The sequence below is a fragment of the Drosophila willistoni genome (genome assembly GCF_018902025.1).
Source record: "Drosophila willistoni isolate 14030-0811.24 chromosome 2L unlocalized genomic scaffold, UCI_dwil_1.1 Seg168, whole genome shotgun sequence".
NCBI classification, from domain to species: Eukaryota; Metazoa; Arthropoda; class Insecta; order Diptera; family Drosophilidae; genus Drosophila; species Drosophila willistoni.
In genome coordinates, this window is record NW_025814047.1 from 2,089,178 (window position 1) to 2,112,988 (window position 23,811).

The 23,811-nt window shown below is 36.6% G+C and overlaps 1 protein-coding gene across 6 annotated transcripts; it reads right to left on the minus strand.

Annotated features, from left to right (window-relative positions):
- Positions 1-950: 950 nt before the first annotated feature.
- Positions 951-21,963, minus strand: LOC6643299 (dystrobrevin beta). Of its 6 annotated transcripts, XM_047009731.1 has the most exons (9): positions 21,932-21,963; positions 5,824-6,170; positions 5,652-5,737; positions 4,797-5,593; positions 4,101-4,737; positions 3,647-3,754; positions 3,116-3,184; positions 2,417-2,783; positions 1,936-1,979 (listed from the first exon to the last, which is right to left on the minus strand). In XM_047009731.1, the coding sequence occupies exons 2-8, from the start codon at positions 6,156-6,158 to the stop codon at positions 2,461-2,463; spliced, it is 2,355 nt and encodes a 784-aa protein (XP_046865687.1). In that variant the 5' UTR covers positions 6,159-6,170; positions 21,932-21,963; the 3' UTR covers positions 1,936-1,979; positions 2,417-2,460. The 6 variants fall into 6 exon arrangements, with proteins under 6 accessions (XP_002066112.3, XP_046865689.1, XP_046865690.1 ...); XM_047009733.1 differs by lacking the exons at positions 2,417-2,783; positions 3,116-3,184 and adding an exon at positions 1,331-1,632; XM_047009732.1 differs by lacking the exons at positions 1,936-1,979; positions 2,417-2,783 and adding an exon at positions 2,891-2,955.
- Positions 21,964-23,811: the final 1,848 nt, after the last annotated feature.

Sequence of the window (23,811 nt, forward strand, 5' to 3'; positions counted from 1 at the left end):
TCTGTGAGCCCTTGGCCAATGGGCAAAACTTGTTGTGTCGAAAGAAAAGAAAGAAAGAGCATGACGAGGTTAGTTTATAAAGTTAGTGTGTCTGCCCATCTGCCATTCCGCTTGGATCAACTTTATATCCCGTTAAAGGTATAGTGCTGAAATTACAATTTGAAAATTTACTCCTTTCATGTCCTCTTTTAAGTTTAACCAGACGACAATACAAATAGAATGGAATTATGTTTTTTATCTAATGGGTTCGGAAATAAGGAGCGAGAACTTTTCATGGGGTTTGAGAATTTGCATCGTATTACCAATTCCCAAAACCTATGAACTTTATGTGCAATTGGAGTATCACAATGGAACTTTCCAATTTGCTAGTTATGGTAATATGATTGTACGAGTTTGCGCTGATCCAGACGGACGGACAGAGCTATTTGAACTCTCGTCGTGCTGATCAAGAATATATACACTTTATATGGTCGGAAATGCTTCCTTCTGTGCGTTGCACACTTCCGACCAAAATTAATATACCCTTTTTGCAAGGGTATAATAATGAAATGCCCTATGTATGTTTTTAATATATTTATATGATCGAAGATAAATATACCCTTTTTGCAACGAATGTTTATAAAATTGTTTTCTTTAAAAGTCAATATCTATACAAATCCCATTATAACAAATTACATTTAATTAAAGCGCTTTTTAAAAATTTTTGTTTAAAATGGTTGTTTTTTTTTATTTATTTCATAGTTTATGTATAAGTTCTATAAATGTCTGTGTGTGTGTGTGTGTATGATGGTGTGAGTGTTTTTGTTTTTTTTTTTTTTAAGTGCTTTTTATGCATTTTCATGATTATATTTTGTTTAACATTTTCTTTGCTTTTGATGAATGTCTGTTATATAAATTGAGAATATATATATATAATTAGTTTTAACATGGGATTATTGATTAATCTTCTCCTTGTTCATTAAGTTTTTTGTTTTTGTTTTTTTTTTTGCTTGGTTTTTATTGTATATCCAAGGGATAATGGAGGAGTCGGAGAAGAAGCATGACAAGAATCAGCATTTAGAATTTGATTTGATTTTACGGTTCCGATTTTTGTTTGTCTTTTTTTTTTTTTAACAAGTTGCTAGTTGTTTAAGTACATTATGTAAATGTCTAATATATTTTGTGTATAAATATTATTTGTGTTTGAATTATCATTTCGATTTGATTTTCAATAAATATTTGCCCCGCAAATCAGGCGAGAAAGCTTAAAAACGTAATTTTTAGTGTAGAAAGTAAAATTCTGCAATTATTATTGCTAAAACGAGATTCCACAATATATAAAGGAGCAATATTTATATATATATAAATATAATATGTTACTTTCTTATTTGTTTCATACAAATATGTATGCATATATATCCCCTCCAATAATTAAATAAACGATTTAAGTTAAACAATAAATAAATTGCTCTAAATCCAACATAAGAGTTAAGGTAAAAAGCTAAGCGAGAGTTTCTTCAATCATTCCACCGATTTGTCCAACCCAAACCATTATGCCTGATCATGGTTATTTTCCCAGGTTCGATTTTAGTTCTTTTGTGAATTGAGACTCCATTGGGCAAACTGTTCCTGCCATTGGCTATTCGCATTTGCCTGTGAAAATAAAGAAAATTTAAATGGATTAGAATGTGAATGAGTTGGTTATATAATTTTGGCATTATGTAATATATAATGGGGGCAAAGCCATACTCCGGATCATGCAGAAAACGTGTACGTAACTTAACTTTAATCCACAAAACAACTACACAAACTACATCAGCAGTACATATAACACATATATATGTATTTCGGATATATATATATATATAGAGTGCAAAAGAGAAAAATGTAAAATACAAAAGAAAAAATACATCAATTCACTTTGTGAGAAGGATTTCTCATAGCGAAATCCTTTACCTTTTCATTCCATTCTGGATTATACGATTGAGATTCATCGAAATCTGAAATTGTATCAATTGGCATACATATAGAGACGTAGAATATATTATTAAATATATCTAATATATTTGTTGTTGTTTTTTTTTTTTTTTTTTTTTTTTCAAAATTCCTTAACGAGCCTTCTTAATACATGTGATTTCAATATACAGATAGATTCAACTAGAATGGGCCATGATGAGCGATTTAAACTTAAAGACAGTTCAAAAGTGGCGAGTGACGAGTAACGAGTAGATTCGATAAATTCGAGGTGAATATTTTCAACAAGTGCTGCTAAGTGTATGATGAGAAATTATTTATGGAGAGACTATAGAGAGAGAGAGAGAGAGACAGAGAGATATATAGAGAAAGGAGACTATCTTTCTAGCTGCAAGAGTTAAAGATGAACTATAGGCAATTTGTAAATTATAGTTGATTATACATATATTTATATATATTTTACCTGTAGAAGAACGATTATAAACCTAGAACACAACTGACTGCTCCTTATATATTTAAACTATATTTCATGATATAAGCGTGCATAATCAATTGCAGTTCATCGATTGTCTCACCAATCTCATGCAGTGCTGGAAATCCAGCCTGATCATCATCGATAAAGATTTCGGGATGATGTCGATAACCCAATATGCGATTCACCTGCGATTGCTCCTCGCTCTGACCGAATAGATAATCGAAATTGTCATCCTCTAGTTGGGCGGCAGCTCCTTCGCACTCGAATTCCTGATCGTGGCCAAAGGTTTCCTCATACACCTGGCAATCGCAATCGCACTCGGAACTCTCTGATGCGCCCTCGATGTGACGAAATTCTTAATTCGAATTTATTTTAGGGGTTTTTTTTTTTTTTTTGTTTTTTAGGGATTTGTATTTGTAAACGAAATAAAATAACCAACGAAAAATGGAAATTATAAAGAAATGGCAAAAGTATAACTCAACATTTGCAGCATTTTTTCTTATGCCGTCGTCTATTGGGAAAATAATCTAAAATCAAAAGAACACAAAAAAAAAAAAAAAAACAAACAAACAAACGAGAGAGAGGAAGGCAAAAGGAATGATCGATCAGGACATTATGACAACGCCAGGCAAACAACGAAACGACGACAAATAGACGACAAGATGATAGACCACGACGTTAACTTACCCAAAGGCAATATGAAACGAGCCTGATTCAATGCATTCGATTGGCTCTGTCCAGTCCCCAGTCCCTGTTCTGGAAATGGAACCCAAAAGAAAACGAAAACGAAACCAAAAAGCGCAGACACCAAAACAAAAATGAATAACGAGAAACAGTTAAAGCTGTCACACACACAGAGAGAGAGAGGAAGGAAGGGAGATTGTTGGATGATTGGGTGTGGTAATAACACATTCCAGTGATAAGGACCAGTGGTTAGGTGGGTGGGTGTTGTGGTTGGCTCTAGAAGCGGTGCTACTACATTTTGCTTAGGTGCTAAAACTAAACTAATTTATTTTTGGTTGGGCAGTGCAAGGCATCTTTATTGATCGGCTAGATCAGCAGCAATATCGGCAGTATCGCTAGCAGCAAAGAGTAAAGAGGGCAAATTATTGATTTTATGGCAAGCGTTCAATCGATGGAGAGATTCAAACAGAGTGTGTGAGAGAGAGAGAGAGACAGGCAGGCACATGGGGGGGATGGGAAAGTCCAACGATTTACCTGCATTCAAATCACTGACCATATTCGATATGGCCGATGTTATAGTATCGGCAGCTTCATTTAGCTCGGCATCGGCTTGATTTGGATTTGGATTGACATAAGGCGGAGCTGCGAAGGCGAAGCGTTTTCAAGTAAATGTGTGAAGAAAGGGTGAGAGAGACACAGAGAGTGTGTGTGTGTGTGTGTGTGGTTGTGTCTGTGTGTGGAAGTGGGTTTTAGTGGTCAGTGGGGTGATCCCTCATGACAAAAGGGCGAGTGGTGGTGGTGGTGGGGCATTTTGTTTTCATAGAGTGGAGAATAGATTAATATATCAGCAGCACACAACTTTACCTAATCCCTAACGGCCAATTGGACAAGTAAGTCTCTTATTTTCTTTCTTTTTGGACACACAACAATAAACACACTATAGATAGAGAGATCCCTCAATAGCTCCCCATTTGCCCACCCAACTCACTTGCACTGCCATTGGCGGCAAAGGCGCTACGCATATCGCTGCTTATCTGATTCAATTGATCCAACTGAGTCTGGCTAAAGGGTCCGCCGTGTCCTTGTTGCTGGACTGCCTGTTGATGTTGCATTGCTAGCTGTTGTTGCTGCTGCTGCGATGGTCCTCGAGATCCTGGCATGTTATGCTGCTGTTGTTGTTGTTGTTGCATTTGTTGCAATTGCTGTGCATGGAGGGCACTCATTGGCGATGTGCCAAGGATACCAGCACCCACATTCATACCACCCGGCATGGGCGGCGATTTACCCGAACGCGGACTCGAATTGGGTGTCGAACGTGGCGAGGCAGTCTGTTGATTCTTTAGCATACGCATTAGGCCCTCCAGTTGTTCCATTAGCTGACGCCTGGAATCCTGCAATGCTCCCAAATGGCCCTCCAGTTCACCCTTACGTTGCCGCAGGGCACGCAGCTCATTGATCAGGGCCGGATTCTCGGGTGCCATCTGTTCAGTCTCCTGTTGACGTCGCAGGCGTGCTATCTCACGCATTATCTCCTTATTCTTGGCTTCCAATTGGGCAATTAATTCACGCTGGGCTCGTGAATTATCTGTGCCAATGGGCGTGGCATTCTCTGGCATGTTCGAGGGCTGCAAAGGAAACGCTTGAAGATTGATTGTGTCTAGAAATCATTTCAATTTCAACTCACTGCTCGATTTTCTTGGGCCAAACGGGCAGCATAACGAGCTATAAGACGATGCTCTTCATCATTGGCCGAAGCAGCTGCCACACGCGACATCGTTGCACTATCCAAACTACGTCCCGTGGCTCGTGAGTCCAAAGTACTAGCTCGATCAAACATACCGGGCAGCCCACCGCCGGCGGCAGCGGCATGAAGCGGATGTTGGTGATCATTGAAACCATTGTGCGAGGGCAACGGGGACGGCGGCACAATGTGGGACAAGTTGAGGGTCTTTTCTGGCTGATCGGGGAATCGTGGCAACACTTGCGTCGTCTTCTCGGGCACACAGCGGAAGCTTTTGCGCAGCGAGTGTCCAATCTGTTTGCTTGGCGATTTGTAGCTCGAGTATTCCTTGACCTCGTGATCGTTTTGGTGGTTCAGCGATGTCTTGCCATGCCAAAAGCACTCCTGGCACAATTGGTAGGCGTGACACCGCTGACAACGATAACGAAATCCGGTGAAATTTTCCTTGTGGCAAACAGAACAGATCGTCGGATGCACAATGGTCTCCACAGTGGCCAGCCGATGTAGAAGCGGTAGCCAAACCAAACACGACGGACCCGGTTCAGACATAAGTGTTGCCATGAAATCATTAACTGTAACCTTATTCTCAGCCGGAAAGATTTCCTCTTCGAGGCCATCCTTATAATGGAATGTGGGCGATTCATAAACGGCGGCCGGCAATGCCAATACTTCTCGCAAAAACTCTGACAATTTCCAGGCAACCAATTGCCCAGCACCATCCGAAATTTGTGAGAAGATATCTAGAAACAAACAGCGATTTCAATTAAAACAACTCTTACTAAATCATATTATACTTACATCTGAGTTTATCAACCAATTTGCCAGAGCACATGGTAGCTAGGGCCACTTTGATCGAAAAAACACGTATTTTGCCTGAATTATCACTACAGAAAGCAAGAGAAAGAGAGGGAGAAAGAGAGAGACGATCTTAATCAAATTCACCACGATTCACCATTATATCTATACTCACCTTGTATACGCTGCCAGTAACCAATTGAGCAGCAATCCGGCCTTGGAATCAACTGGCACTTGTTGGGCCGTAGGAAGACGTTTATTTAGATTATGATAGAGGGACGAGACCAGAGTTTCCAATCTAGCCACACTAACCTCACTCTGTTGCTCTAGGGTATTCAGACCATTCTCACGAAATGCCTCAATAACATTCCATATATCAACCAAATGTAAATTTGTCGATTTCTGTATATAACGCAATTTCGAGGCCGTTCTATACGATGCAAAACGTATGGAATCAAAGGTCTGTAATCGCAGATCCTGCAATATGGCCACACGAGGCTCTAGATCCATGTTGTTGAAGCTCTACAGAAATGAATAGAAAAGAGTTGACAAACAAAACAAAAATCATATTTAATTAAGCTATTAATAATTGTGTAATACTTGGTAATAAACAAACTATTCCCTAGAGCTAACTGGGTCATCAAACAGCAACAAACATCAACATCTACAACGTCAACGTCATCATCATCATCATCATCATAGTCCAGGGAAATTACCCGCCCAGATTCATCCCCCGTTTGGAACTCCACACGTTCTCAAACAATATTCTTCGTGTTTTTTTTTTCCTTCTTTTTTTTTTTTTTTATTATTAGAGCTCCCATTGTATGCGGTGGCGGCGGTAGTTGTAGTTGTCGTTGTCGTTTATAGTCTGGTTGGCGACACAAACACAACCAACAAACCAACTAGGACACAGCACACCGAGGACACACAAGACTCTAAGGATGGATAAAGTGAGACAGAGAGAGAGAGAGAGAGAGATGGAGAGACAGATGATACTCCAACAGTGCTTCATTGGCAGGCACGCGCTTTTACTATAGCATTTTCCCTTATGGCCATGCCGGAAGTGGAAGTGAGCAATCCATGAAGCACGCAGGCAAGCATCCTCTCATTCCTTCCATCCATAAACCCTTCATTTTACATCTCTCGCCTCAACTCCCCGCTAGTCTCTAGTTATGGTAAAACAAAGCATATTTCATAATCCGCCTACGCTTACAAAGTTTTACTTTCGTATCGTTTTATAAACCGCTTCTGAACAGCGCAATTAATCGACCAGGATTGTGCAATATGCATTGTCTTTATCCCAAACACCTTAACTCTCCTAGGCCCAACATCATCATTAGCAATTGGTGGCAGCTGTGGGGAGGGATGCAGAAAGAAGTTGGCACCCACTTAAGCCTGTCGGGAAGTTAGGGTGTGTGTGGGTTTGTTTTTTCGGTCGGTTTGCCAAAGGCAGCGGCAGCAATGCCACAAACGACACTTCAGACGCCTCGTTATATATACATATATCATCACGTGCCGCTCTTCCTTTTTTCCTTTTTCACCCTTCCATCCAAAGCATCTAGACTCAACTTTAGTATCAAAAACGTGATGACGCATTTCGCGTTAGGGCGATAGACAGCAAGACGAGCCAAAAAGTTTTGGGGAGGATGGTCAGACAATGCCTATCTCCCAGTCCAAGGACCCACACACATATGGAATTTTGTATAATTTAACTAAAATATCTTTCAATTTGCAAGTTTTACTACGAAGGGGTCTTATTAAATATTATATCACTGATGTGCTGATATTAACAGGCAACTTTTAATCCGTTTTTCCAGAAAATTGGGTGTTTTGAGACGTATTGGCTACGTCAATTCAATGAATACTTGCTTGCTTATCAAGGTTTATCAATCGGTTATGTGTTAAGTCTTGTTCCAATGAGAGATCTGGGGATAATCGATATAGTAAATTACCCCTAAAGTAGGCAATGGTGAATCAAAGAATCGACTTTTTCTAAACTTTACAGAATTCTTAGAATATCCTGCAAATAAAAAGTGGTCCTCATTAGAACATTGTTTAGAGACAATTTTTTAGCTGCAGAACATTCCAAAAGTCCTCCTGGACCTCCTACTGCATACTTTACGGGGTCAATTAATTGGTGTTGGGTCGTTTGTGAGTAAGTGAACAAAATGAAATGACTTCCATCAATGATTGTGTCAGAAAATCACTTAATCAGTGACTCACTGGTTCATTCGACTCAGTCGTTGACTGACTTGCTACTAATTGTAAGTAGTGAACTAACTGACTCACTTTTTCAGCGTTCCACGCTTAATCTAGATATTTTTATAACTATTGAAATAAAATTAGCTAAAAACTATATCCGATTAATCGATTTTTGACATTTTATACTAATTTAAGTGCTGATGCTTTAATTGTTTTGACACACTGATCAAATGAATCAACTGAACAATGAGCACCCTAAAGAAGTAAGTCAACTAAACATGTGAATTGTGGGCAGACAACTGAATAAGAATTTGACATTCTCAGATCTGTCACTGGATCGATATTATTACATCCCTGGAGTCGCCTTTGATGTTCAATCTCCTATTAAGGACAAGGTTTCAAAGTTTTCTAAACAAATAGTTTTGTTTTGATTTGTAGTTAAAGCATTTTCAAGGAATCTTACAAATGCCGCGTTAACAAACGTAAATTCCATTTGAACCAGTTATCGACAGACATTCGTCAGTGTAGTCAAACATTATCGTTAAAATGAGAAATGAGATTATTCTCATTTGCATAGCTGATTTTTAATTTAATAAAACTTTTGAATAAAAAACTAACCATCAGGGTTAAAACTTTTCAGTTTGCCTTTTATAATTGAAAATTAAAGTTAAACATTTATATATAACATGTAGCATTTCATTTGATTTTTGAAATACTGTCGCCTTGCTTGACATGTTTTGTCAGTGAGACAGAAAAAATGGACGAAGAAAAAACGAGAATGACAGAGAGTTGTCATACTTGTGGCATATGGATGTGTGAGGGTTTGCAGGGAAGTTGTCCAGGAAAGAGGAAGTCGGCCAATCGCCCAATCTCTCTGTGTGTCCATTGGACTGTTCAAAATGGAATTCAATTCCCGAAACTGAAAACTGTGCAAAATGATGATAATGATGAGGATGACGACGAGGATGATGACTCATAAAGGGCGACATATGTGCATATATACACACACACATACACACACACACAAATAGACAGTGGGTTAACTTGAAGGACATAAGCGTAGAGCTGAAAACTGTGCGAGCTGTGCAAACATTTGCGCACAAAAATATGCAACAAGAAGAGACCTGGTCTGAATAATTCGAGTTTGGTCAGGCAAAGAAAGAGAAAGGAGGAGGACAGAAGCAGAAGCCAGAATAGAGCAGAAGCAGAGACGGGGGTTCCTGGCTGGAGGATGGAATTGCGCATTGCCAGTAGCTCTGCTGACGCTACTGCAGCAGCAGCAGCAGCATCAGTTTGCCCAAAGCTATGACATCCTCTGCTCTCTCGCATGAGAGTATGCCAAGTGGCCACCCTCCTGCGATTACACATCCTACCCGCCCCATATCCTACCATCCCCCTCAACCATTCAACACATTCGCATCCACTCCATCTTGCACACGAGGCTAAAATAGGTAGAGCTAGGTTTGGTGGAGGAAGAACGGCGGGCGGTAGGGTGGCCCCTATTTCTTGTTTCTTTTTTTTGTGTGTCAACCAGATATTTCTGCACTAAAAATTCTCCAGCAAAAATTGTTGCTTATTCATATGTAAAAGTTGGGTATATCAATTTTGGCAAGACTCTTAAGACAATTTATCAATCTTAAGATAAAACTTAATCAGTTGTAGTTATAAAGAACTACATTTAATTTCTTCACGCTATCTAATTGTTATTTTTCTCTGACCTTTAAATAAAATCGGGATAGACCCTGCAGCCTTGGTAGAGGTAAGTACCTGCTTTATCGTGGATCTTTTATATTTTTCTTCCTTGTAAAACTGAAAAATGCCTTTTGACAAACCTCTTTAACTAATTCCGAAACATCTCATCGTCAGGAAAAGGGGAAAGCGGTCTTCACTCATCTAGATCATGAGAACTTTTCATCAGACATCTGTTGGCGGTTTCCCATTCTGGCCTATCAGCATATAAGAAGACTGAAATTTAACAAGTAGGCTATATTCGATTTTAATATCCCTGTTTTTACTAAGCCACATTTGGTCGGACATCCCGAAATGGCGTTGAGATTTGAATCGCTGTTTCTTCAGCGTTTTTGTCTGAAATTTGTCAGTCTCTCATTCAGGAGATTGAACTTATTCGATTCGTCTAATATTAACGCCAATTGTGCAGGTGAAAGGCACTTATTAACTGAGTGTCAGTGAGAAGAAAATGCACTGATAATATGACAAAAAAAAGAGTAATCTTTGGCTATAACGAGGTCTTTTTGGTTGTTTAAAAACATTTACCTATTAACATTTTATCCTGGCTTTGTTTTCTCAGCCTTTATTTGAATCTTGGCCAAATTAGCGACAATGTGACTACGTGGGACAGAGATGCATATGTATATATTGAGTGCGAGTGAGAGAGTCTGTAATTTCTAATCTCCCAGATATAATTGAGTGTGAATCGCCGATAATGTATGAAGAATGTCCTAAATTACCATCTTTCTACTTTTCAATTGGCTTGTAAAGCCGCAATTAATTTAGTAGGGTATACCAACTTCGTTGCCATCAAATATAAAGTCTGATTCTTTTCTATTTTAGTGTGGTCCTTTTATTTTCGTCATATAAAATTCCCCACAGCATTGCATTTTGGTTACAATTGTTTTGGACATATGTATTTATTTAGATTTCTTTGGTTTGTTTGGTGTTTTGTAATTCTTTGTACGGTTTGAATTTATTTGTGTGCATACAGACAAGTTGAAAAGTTGGGTTAATAGCATCTGCAAGAACCAAAAACTTGTGTCCAATGATGAAGGAAACTTGTCAAAGGAATGTCAACTACATGTATTTAACCTCATTACAAGCATATTGGAAATTGCCGAAGAGAAATGGGTCATAGCTGGGTGCGGGCGGGTTGATCTCCCTGTCCCCCTCTTGTTTCAGGGAACACAAAAGTGACCCCAGGTGAACTCCAACTGCAATACATTTCACTCTACCCCTGCCCCCCGCTGGCCAGCTCAATTTACTTTGCTGCGGCAAAGTAAAGGTAAAAAAAAACAGGAAAAAAGTTGAAACCGCCTCGAATGAAAAATGAATAGCAAACAAGGACCACAACGATGTTTAGCATGTTCTCACTCCAGGACGACAAAAAGATTTTCCCAAGTTTTCCCCTGTTTTGCATGTGCCTCTTCTATGTTTCATGGCATTCTGTCCCCTTTCTCTCCCTCTCTATGTCTCTTTCTCTAACCTATCCTGTCTTTTTTTGTGCCATTTGCGTGCCAGTTAAAATCACAGCACATAATTCGCAATTTCAGAGTTTTATTTCGTTTCGTGTTAATTTTTCCCAAAGAAGAAAACCCTTCCAAAACATGCCACCAGATGAGAGATTGCATGTCTGTGGAAAAATTGATAAGCTGGGAACAAAAAATGTATATATATATTGGAGCGTACATTAACCTTTATAACGAGGGGCGTCAAATGCAAAATTTCTGGCCCATAATTGAACTCCAGACATATGAAGAGATTGGTTGGTACCCCTTTGCATACTCCTTGGTACCTGGTGTCTAATTGATTCTTCTTATGGCCAAAAGTTTTTAGCTCAAGTCGTTCCCACCTATGCAATGAAATTAGTTCATGAACAACAAAACTATGAGCCAAAGACCCCAGAAAAAGTTTGTGGAAGTTGTGTCCCAGTTTGCGAAAGCGAAACGAGAGGAGACTTTGCTGTCAGCTCCTCATCATATCGCATACACATACACACACACACACACACACACACACACTAACACACAGAAAGTAATTATGCCTAGCTAAAAGGAAAGGCGGGGAAAGGAGAAGAGATTGCGGTGCGCTACTTACAACTTGAAATGGAAAATGGAAAATGCACATTCCATACCACAAAGCGCCATTAGACGAGACGCCATCTCCTGCGTTCAAGGATTACCAAAGACGGCCAAAGAGAGAAGAGGAAGTGGTAGGTAGAACGGACTCCAAAGGATTGTACAACAAAACAACAAGTGGAGTAGTGGGAGTAGTTAGAAGCCATAGAAGCAGCGACTACCAAATGACTTGGCATATTGTGAGAAATGAATTGAAAAGTTGAAAGAAAAATTTTACTTGAAATTGCAATTTGGTTTTCCGTCCCTTACCCTGCCAATGGAGATAAATAACTGTCACAAATGGTTATAAATACAAAACTGTCCTTATCCATTACACCCATTATTCAGTTTCATTAGGTGTATGACGTCATTCAGTGAATTGGAATGCGAATAATTCTAGTCAAGCAAATTCTTAGAGTGTATACATAAATTGAATAACAATGATTAATTTTCACCTCCTTTCGCTCTGTTTCTGTGTCATCCATTGGCAGATCAATTGAGCGAAAAAGATTCCAAAAATACAAAACAATTGATTGTCTGTGTGTAATATCATATTGCATATGTGTATTTTATTTGAATCATTTATTTCAACTTTGCATTACGCATGGTTATTATGATCTTATGGGTCACAGACCGATACAAGGTTTTTGAAGAGCTTTCGATTTTGAGACAGAAAGAAAAAATTGAAAAGAATGAACTCTTTACGTGAATCAACAAAATGTATACTCTCTTTAACATATCGATCGATGTTTGACAAATCTATTCTTGGGAATTGAGGGCTTGTCTCCTTAGAGATTAGACTTAACATAGATATATGTGGTCAATGGTAACGAGATTTCAAATAGACCATTAAAATCGAAGAAATGCAGAATTAAATTTTGCTGGATATTAATATCAAATTTAAGTATGCCAAATTTGATTGCATAACAAAGAAAATTATGGGAGATAATCCAGTTTTTCAAATTATGGGAGCGGAAGAGGCCGTGCCACAATTTTTACACATACAAAATCTGCGCCATTACCAAGCAAGTATATATACCAAATTTTGTGTCTCTGGCTAGTAGAGTCTTTGAGAAAAAAGGGGGGAAGGGGGGTTCGTTGAAATCAACTACATACAACACGAGTCTATATACCAAAATTGGTGGCTCTAGCTTTTATAGTCTCCGAGATCTAGAAGTTCTTACGGACGGACAGATAGACTTGGCTACATCGTCTCGGCTGTTGACGCTGATCAAGAATATATATACTTTTTGGGGTAGGAAAAGCTTCCTTCTGACTGATACACACATTTTGGCGACCTTAATATACCATTTTACCCTATGGGTGCATGGTATACAAATTTGATGGTATCGCTATAATAACAAGAGCCTCTTCAAGTCTCTTAATGAAGTAATTCTACGATAAGATTAAGACTAAATAGTACTGGCTAATATTACTCTGAAATCCACTAGACATGTTTTGGTATTGGCACATTTAGAATTTAGCGTTAGTTACTAAAAAAACGGCAAAAAACGTTTATCTAATACAAGTATTCAATTTATTGGATATCAAATGTCATGTGGGTCTTGAAAATACATAAAAACCACCTCTCGGAAGAAGATACTTCTTCGATTTAAGATTAAAGTCTTTCTCTATTTAAAAATCGTTATATTGATATATAAACTGTCCTTTGCATCTTTACGCTAATGTGTGACCCTTAACATTTACGTTTTCCCCCTTTCTTAATGCAATAACATCATCCATTTGGGAATTTGTTATTTTTTTACCTTGAACAAAGTTGAACTTTACCTTTATTTGTGAAATTTTATAACCTTTTTGGTATGCCAATTTGTCTCCACTTCTCCCCTCTGGCACCTCCTTTACCTTCTTAGATGTCTCTCCCATTTCCATTTTAGCCTGACTTGTAAATGAGTTATGACAACACCTGCAGTTAACGACATCAAAAATGTGGGCAAAGTTGGCTATAAGTGCAACGCCCACCTCGAAGCCTCACACTTTTTGCCTCACCCCGTCAATTAACCTTGCTCGATACTCGATGTCTGACTGATTGAGTTTGAGATTTTCATTTTGAAATTTCCAACGAAATTGGAATGCAAAAAAAAAACACAAAAATATTCTTTTCCTTTGGGGGTGATTAAGTGGGAATTAACCCGAATAGAAGGAAACAAAAAAAACGAAATGAATGACAATTTCAATTTAAAATTAGATCAACTTTTGAGTGATTTATCATCAGCTAAACAAAAACAACAATCGCCACTCTGAATACTAGACATATCCTACATATATATACATATATATATATATAGATATACATATATACGATATATAGCCACTTGTAGTTTGTTGTCGATGCAGTAAGTGATCACGCCTATTTTTAAATCAATGTGTAAATTTATCAACTAATTATGGAGACCAAGTTGCAAAGCGAGAAATCGAAATCTATGTCAAAATATTTTACATAAATACACTAAATAAAATTGTTTGTGTGTGTGTGTGTGTGTGTGGGAGAAGAGTTTTTCGTGAAGAGGTGGTGAAAAAATGTATAAAAACAAAAATACTTTGTATTTCAGTTTTCTTTTTTTTTTTACAAAATGTGGGCAGTTTTTCTCATTTCACAATTCATTTGCCAGACTCGCGAAAGGAAATTATGTCTGCGCCGCTTCGATCCAGATAAGAATCTGCAGAAAGCAAATTAACCGATAAGATATGGATACGCGACTCTGGCAGTTTCACATGAGCCCGAAACAAAAATTGCATAATATCGTTTGCCACTGTATAAAACAAGAAAAGAACCCTAGGCCAAAATAAAGCGTATGTTTTTTATCTTCACTTTTCAAGCTTTTAATAAATATGTCATCCATTGAACATTAGTTCCATAGAAGCCGATAAATTGTCTATATTGGAAACATATCTACATCAACATATCAAGTCAATATTGTAGTTCTTACAACGCATTCACTTTCTAAGATAAAAACAAACAAATAAAACTATCAGAGCCATTTCAATTCTATGAATTTATTGAAAAAGTCGAGTTGGTCAAACAAAACACGAGACAAATTTTAATGAAGTAAGTCGACTCGCCGACTTGGGTATACCATACACCAGGTGAAACAAATATTTAAAATTTCCAAAACCAAATGTATGTCTATTAAATTGTTTTAACATGCTCTCTCGCTCACTCTACAAACACACGAGCACTCTAGCGCCGCCACTAGCCAACGGCCGATTCTGCATTTTGGATCGGTGAATTTGGTTCATACAGAAGGACGGACGAACCGGTTGTTGATCTCAGGATCCAGAATATATATACTTTGTGGGGTCGGAGAGCTTCCTTCTGCCTGTTACATACATTTTGGCGACGTTAATATACCATTTAACCCTTTGGGTGTATGGTATAAAAATAAATAGATGGAAAAATACATACGAATCGATCACATCAATCTCTTTGGCTTAATCATTAATCGTTCTTTGTAACTCAGAAAACGTTTTGTATTTACAGGAAGTTTTCCTAATTAAAATTATCTTTCCAATTTTGGAGCATTTAAAAAGGATTTCCAAAAAGGGCACGTAAAAAAAATTTCGTAATATTACAACTCGTTCTTAGTATATCTGTGGACTTTTCATTAATACCGTCAAATTTAGTTCAACCTTTTTTACACTTTCCATAGTTATAAATATTGCTAAAAATTTGTCTCTTTTAGTTAGTTTTTACTGCGTAAAATTATATACTGAAAAGTTTTAAAACGCAATACCGGAGCTAAAGATTAAAAAAGTTGATCTCAACAATTAGTCATAACTTAAATTAAATTTCAAAACGTAAGAGTTATTAACAAGTATTACAACACTTTCAATTAAACTAAAGGAAAATATACGAGTGGATATCTTATTAAGGTTTTTCTGTTACATTTTTCCTTTGCCATATAATTGCGAATCATTTAAAAAATAATTCCTAATATTATCTAATATATCAGTTAAAAAGACAAAATAAGTTCAAGTTCTGAAATGTAGCGACTAACGGTATGCACAAAAAGGTGAACTTTGGTATTGTGGGCTTCGCCAATCAGTTTTCGCTTCATTTAGTTGCAATTCCCAACTAGTTTTAGCGTTGAAGACATGGTATGGCTATTGCAACTCTGGATTTCTCCAGCAAAGTCTGCTGATGATAGAACTTGGTAGTTCTTGAAATAGCAATACGGACAATATGCTCACCCTTTCGTTCAAGATATATAGTTATAGAATAATCAAGAAATTAAAGCATATAATGAAATCCCTCCTTGAGTTTTTCTACTTCTTTGTCTTTTTTTCCCCTAATACTTAGTTATGTCATCGCATACGCCATATGTCATGTAAATATGTAAATAAACACCTAAGTAGAAAGGCCTAGTTTATAGTCTAAACTCTTAAAATATTGTAAGATACCATTCACAAACAAACAATCTGTATTTATAACAAAGCGTGAAATAAAATTGAATTGAAATTGAATAATGAAATCCTATATATGAATAGATTATATTAATCTCCTACGTTTATCGTACTTAACACTCTTTTATTTAGTTACGGAACCAACAATTATCTTTTAATAAACGAAGGAAGTGGCCTAGCAACTAGACTATACTATTATTATCTTTAATTTAACTATTCCCCCAATACATTGTCATATTATTAAAAGTAAAAGAAATGAACGGGAGGTTAGATAATATATTCCAAAACTATTTTGTTTCCAATTATCACGACTTACATACAATGCAAAATTTATTAGGTAAATTGGAAGGCTATATTGTATAGAGAAATCTCAGATTATTTGGGAGCATTAACTTTTGGAAAATTCCATGAGAACTCAAAGAAGTATTTCTGACTTATTGCGAAATCGGAGAATTAAATCAGAACATAAATTAGAAACTTTTTTATTATTATTATTTAAAGGAGTTTTCCTTTCCTTTAATTTTTGATGTTCCAAATTGGTTATATGTATCTGTAAAAAGTGTTGAGCGACGCCTTCAGTTGCAGCCGACAATAATCGTGTTTCAGGTGTTTACATCAAACAGATATAGTAGACAGTCTCATTCTAAACCCATCAAATGACCAAAGGGAAAGCATTTCCATAACCTTCTCTTTTCGTTTTGATCATTTGTGTAAGTACTCTCTTTGAGGTATAATTTCCCGTGGCTGCAATTTGGCGCTCAATAAAAACCAAAAGCGTAAACAATATTCGTCAAGCAGATTGTTTTCCTTTCTTTTCCTTTTTTTGTTTTTGTGCATTGTCAATTCTAGTCAGGGTAAATGACAAATGGAGAAGAGGTTACGACAAAATGCCACCAAAAACCAAAAATCCATACAAATCAATGCAGGCCAGGGACAAGTCAAAGAAATGGCAACCCCCTGGACAAAGTTGGTCAAAGAGAGAAGAAAAACGGAATTATGCATATGATTGCACATATTTTTCTTGAATTTTTTAGCCCATAATGGGATTTGAAACAACAACGACACGAATCAATGAGGCTTACAAGAAATGTCAACTAATGGGAATGACAGTCGAGAACTGTGACATAAGTTTAGCGCCCCCAATACGAAGAGCAATTTATTAAAAGAATACAATGTTATACGGACACAGATATAAATCCAAGTAAAAACATAAGAAGACGAGGCCTTCCAGGCATTTTCTAGATCTAGTTCATAGTTAATTTTTGATATACGAGACATCGCGAGACGAAGGGAATGGAAGTGCCATGTGCCATGCTCCAGATCCCCAGATATTTTTACAACAAAAACACAAACAAACACAGAGAAGACACACACAAACACACACGTACACACAGATTGGCGGCGGGTTGGAAAAATGTTGTGAAAAGCTAAATGAGGCATGACATGAGAATGAAAACAAAAATAAAATAAAAACCAAAAGCGGCAAGAGGAAAAACAAAGCACAGATAGAAAAGAGCGCGACCACCCGACCTGCCTACCTAAACACCCTCGAAACCACCCAAACCACCCACTTAGCTACCTACCTAACAACCGACCTCACAAAGAATCGTTGAAGTAATTTAGGTTCCCCCCTCGCCCACCTCTCTCGCACCGACTCAGCACCCAACTTGGCCTCCTCCCCGCACCTTCCCCCTGGCAAGTGGAGCAGTGCGCAAAAAAAAAAAGGAGAGGCAAAGAAAGGACACCACAATTAACCCTCTTGTTGAAACAATTGCTTTGAAGTCCGAGCTTTAATTAGTTTATAGCTAAATAAACCATGAGAGAGGTGAATAAAATTAATCGCTTATGCTGTAATCGCATTTTCATTTACCAGCTAACCATACGAAGCAACCAGGCCCAGACCCATTCCTTTCGCCTCTTTACTGTGTGGTGGCCAATCATGTATGTGGCAATTCCCAACGAGATGACGACGGTGGGCCAGAGGACTAGTCAAGCGTTAAGCATATTTTCTTACAACTTTAAGGTTTATTTATAGACCAGTAACTTTTCCACCTTCCCCCTCTTTGCCATCTCTTGTTTCAACTTTGTCCCAATCAACTCATCATTCATATCAATTTTGAGCACGGTGATCTGAAAGGTCCTTAACCCTTAAGAAGAATATAAACGATATTAAAATCCTTTTAAGCTACAAAACGAACCAAAATTAACGGCAAAATTAATCAAAACTAGGTTTTGAATCAATCTGAATGTTTCTGTGTCATTTAGTGTCATTATCTTAAGAAATGATTGCTTTACTTGTTTAAACTATTCATGAAGGTTTTGAGATTATATTTTAATTCTGAAAACTGTTCACAAAAGTTGTATGTCAGCCAACACAACCGAAGTAAATTTCGTTTTCAGAGGAAACAAAAGAGTTCTCAGTTGAACCTGAAAACGGAATTTCTTTTGGTTGTCTCTCTGGCCAATTGATAACCAAGCTTAGTGAATGGAGGCCCAAAGATTTGTACAGTAAACCCTGCAAAAGATACTCGCAATCAACGACAACAACAGGCACCACACAGAGGCCAGCAACATTTGGAAGGTCGGCAACATTGGGACCTGCCACCTGGCTGGCCGCAGCATCCATAGCCACTGCCACACATTACGCATGGATCGCCACAACAGGGACTACAACAAGGACTACAGCATGGACTGTCATCTCGACAACAACAATTGCCAAATGGTCCATTGCCGCCATCCCAGCCGCACCTTGTGAATCCTGAATAGCAACCATAAGGACACACACCGCAGGCACATTCCGGATAAGGTCCTACATAAAAAGGATTAAACTTTTCCCCAGAGCAGCACATGGTGGGAACTATTATCAGAAAATTATAGTGACTGAGAGATCTGAATCAAAGAAAACTTACTTTCTTGGGCTTTACTGCAAGCAGAAAAGGATTTTGTTTATTTTTTAATTTTCATAGAAATTGTATTTTCTATTTTTTTGGCATTGACTTGAATTTTGAAAATTATTTCATGCCTTGTCAGTTGCAATTTGGAAATTAATATATACATATATATAAATTAGTATTTATCTATGTGTATAAAGCCATTTCCAATGAGGTTTTAGCAGATCGTTTCATCTTTCTTTCTGGGCGCCTGTCTAAACAATTTGTATAAATATTTAGACAATGGTCATTTGCCGGGGGCGACTTTTGTTTGTTTTCAACGTAATTTACGATATTTTGTGTAACATAAAATGTTATACGGGGTCACGGCCGCAACAGGAAGAGGAAATAATGCAATCAATTTGCCAAAACTGTTGAGTTTCATTTGTGCAAAAATAAAATTCTTATTGGTGAATAATGCTAACAAATTTAAGATTTGTAAGAACGTTTTATGCCTGGAATTTTACTGATTGGGAAGTAAAGATTATTTAAAATATTATTTAATTTCTTAAAGTTATGGTAATTAAAATCCGTTTTTCAACTGCTTTGATTAATTAAAAGTTTTAGAGAAAATCTCTTAAATTGTATTCTGAAGATCTACCTAAGAGAAGGGTAGGAAAGGATCTACTTTTTATCCTGGGTTCAGACTTAAACTTTACAATATTTAAAGATAATAACCTTGTGTTAAGAAAAGATTCCCTTTCAGGCTTCAACATTGAATCCAAGACCCAGGAAATACATAATAGAAAATGTTAAATTTTATGAAAATTTTAAACTATCTTTTTTTCGATAGGATAGATAAGCTTCTGGATGTAATATATAATATTCATATTTTGTATAATTTAATTTATGTTCGTACAATTCATTTAGAAACTATTAAGACATACATATCTGAAGAGGACACCTCTGCCCTAATATCCTGCCTCTACTTTATCCTTTATCCAATTGATCGTCCATTTTAATGGTTCAAAATAAATTGGATAAAGGCAATTTCTAATAATTTGAATATATTGAAATGTAATTGTGAAGTTTTCTTTTGTTAGTTAAATTTGATAAATTTATAAATATGTTAAAAACAAAATCAAAACTTTTATTGGCTATTTTGCTTGTGGTTGTCTTTTCTATGGAAATGTTTAATACGCTGGAAGAAGTGGTTCAAAATTTTGAAAATAAACTTACAACTAACTAACTAACTAAACTTGGTCACTCTGTCTTATTATTGTGATAGGCAGGGCTTTATCAACTCGTCTGTTATTCCTGATCAATACCATATTAATTTTATGGGATTGGATATGCTTTTTCTTATTTGTTACTTATTTGTTATACTATTTCGTTCTAAAATTGTTTGGTACAAGTACTTAAATTATCTAATACATACTTAGAATTTGCTGAAAACTTCATGAAACTATTGTCTGGACGTTGACGCGTACAATGCGAAGTACGTTCAAGTGGCCCATACCACACCAGGACGTAGCCTGTTTCGCGCGAGCCCAAGCAGAGAGCCTAAATCGGACGGCACGATCGCGTGGACAAATACAAATAAAACGGACAAACAATTAAAATATGATTAACTACATTAAGTGTGCTAAAATAGAGGTTTTTACAAGAGAAAAAGAGGCTTCTGATCTGATTACGGGATACAGAAGATTGTAATCAGAACATAGGACTCGAAAAGGTTCATGCAAAGAATAGTTAGAAGTACAGTGTTTTAAGGATAGAAGAATAAAATTTCTAGTAGGTCTAGAAAAATTACTACTATTGAATGAAATTTGAAATCATTCTTGATTCGAATTTAAGATTAATTCTCTTCTGGTAAGTATTTAAATTATTTATAAGATTATAAAGCCCTTTCTGATTTGATTTGTGAAAGTGAAATTGAATGCGATTGTCAACAACAACAACAAAATCTTACTTACTAACACTAGAAAGCAACTATCTATCCATGTATGTGAAAATAATCGGCACGTGTATATATGTAAATAGTGTTTTGTAGTGTGTGTATATAATATGTAAGTGTGTATGTATGTATGTATATATAGGTTATAGAAATTCCAATGTTCGGCTTAGCACCTGCTACAGTGAGGGCAACCACCAACGCCTCCACACTTCACCTCACCTCACCCCACCGCGACACACTCCCTATCCCTCTCTCTCTCTCTCTCGCTCCCGATCACTACCTTCTTCTTCTGTCTGTCAGAGCAGTCAGAGAAGCAGCCGCCGTTTTTCAAATGCTAAAATTGGCGATTAGTCAAAATGATGTCACCGTGTTATTTTGATTGTTTTTTTTTTCTTCGTTTATGTATTTTTTTTTATATTATTCTTTTTTTTATATTTTGTTTGGTTTTGGCATTCTATGCGAACTCATGTCTCAACCTCCTCCCCCATCATCATCATCATCATCATCATCATGAAGATAATAACAAATCTGTGCATCAACTAAATTGATTTATATTCTATTGATATAATTAATAAACATTAGGAATGAAAACATTTAATTGTATTACTTTTTTATCAGCCATATGGCAAAATTGCAATCAAATGTTGTGCGGATGAGTCGATGGAGGTCAAGAGTCAGGGGAGGCGGAGGGCCAGAGATAAGGGCTTCAAAACAAAGTTAATGAAAGTTTTAGCATTTAGCTTCTATTCAGGGGCGTGGCAATGGCCCAAAATGCAATCAACACAAAAACACAAACAAACAAAAAATGAGCGACATTTCTCAGCTGGGAAAGGGGGGAGAGTAAAATTCTATCAGTTTTTTATGAATGAAATTGGAATTTTTTTTTTATGATTTTGTTTAAATGTTTTCAATTTGAAACTCAGGGAAAGGGATAAAAAGAAATTCGTAAATAAATTGTTATAATTTCTTTTTGTTGTTGTTTACCTTTTGTAATTAGCAACGTTTTTTTTTTTTTAGTGCGTCACTGTTTTTTTTCTCTCTGTCTTCTTCTTTTTGTTGGTTCTGCGCGTTGCTCGTTGGCTTCGTTTGTGGAGTTGTTGGTGGTTCTTCTTCTTCTCTTATTGCTGCTAACTGCGTATTGTTGTTGTTCTTGTTCACCTGCCGTTATACACTTGTTTTTATTTTCTTTTTTGTTTAAATAAAAGCACTTTGTTAACTTATTTCTCTCTTGCGTTTTTTTTTTCTTGCCGTAGAGCAAAAAAGGGCCAAAAGGGGCCAGGAGTTTGAGGCCGAGTTTTAATCTCTGCTCTCCGATACAGTTACAAAAGATATACACTCTTTCTCTCTCTTTCTCTTGCTCTCTCTACCCACTCGCGTTTAGTTTTTTTTTGTTTAGTTAATCAAAATGCACTTTATAGGAATTTAATTTTCTTACATTAACTACTATGTGAGTGTGTGTGTGTGTGTATATATCTTATCACTCTAGTTTTTGTTTACCAACTTTATTGCTAAAATTTATTCGACATTGCGCTACAACGCAGACGACACGACCGCTCGGGTAGAAAATAAAAACAACACTAACTCACATACACAACCAGTGCTGCCAATTTAGCTATTTTCCCACTAGATCTAGTGGGTTGCAACAAGGAAATGCGGGATAAATTGTGAAATAGCGGCTAGCGGAAATGATAGCTGTTTTTCAAGAAAAACTAGCTTTACTTTATATTTTGAAACATTTAGTAACTTCGTGTATTTTATGAATTGTGTCCAAAAGGTTTACACCATTAGGGTGTAAACTGGTATAAACCATAAACTAACGCCTATTCCATTAAAATTGTTAAATGAAAATAATAGATGTATTAGCAATAGGTATTTAAAATACATACATATCACTAAAATGTACTCTGAATTTTAAGAGTTGTAATGGAAGGGTTGTTTAAAAAATGACTATGTTTGACGGCGCCACTGCAAGGGGGGTGATCGCAGCCATCTTTCTGCCGCTATTCAGTTGAAGAGAAAGCAAGAGCGTGTGTGTCAGAAAGGGAGAGAGTGTGTGTGATAAAGAGAATATGAAGTGCGGCAAATCTATTGGTAATGGTGAGAAAATACACTGAAAACAACAAGTGTTTGGTTTCCTGAAATTACATGTTAATCTTATTAAATGTATTAATGTTTCTCTAGTCCAATTTATTTAACATGTAATAAAAAAATTCTAATTGAAATTGAAACTTTGATACATTGAAATTGAAACTTTAGAAATGTGGCGCATTATTATATTCTTCATATAAATGATGAAATATACATATATGTATTTTTTTTACCTAATATTAAAAGCTATATTTTGGCTCAAAAGCTTGCATGTAAATGTGTATGTCTAATTTTTACCGAATTTTTTTCAGTGTTTTCTAATTTCTCTTTCTTTCTCTTCTGGCATGAAGATACTTATGCGTTTCGCTCTCCTTTGCGGCAAAACGAATTCGCCGGTTTTTAGCTCTCGCTTCAGCTTCTCGCTCCGCCTCATTGTAAAAAAGCCATTTTTTCGGTTTAAAATAAATTTCAAATAAATGGCAAATTTCTATTAGAATCGAAGAATATGCGAAGCTATCTTTAAATGCTCTTTTCTTTAAATTAAGAAAATTTGCTTAAAAACTGTTTTTTTTTTTTAAATTTATTAATCAATAGAAAATACTAGGAAATGCACTTGATCGCCCAATACTTTTCTTATCAGCTTCGAGCTTACCTGATATAAAAAGTTTTTCTTAGAAGAAGAAATAATAATAATATCAAAAATGTCGTTGTCCACAATATTAGCCGCCGTAAAACAAAATGCGATACTCCTTCCTTTAACTGGTCTTTGTGTTGGC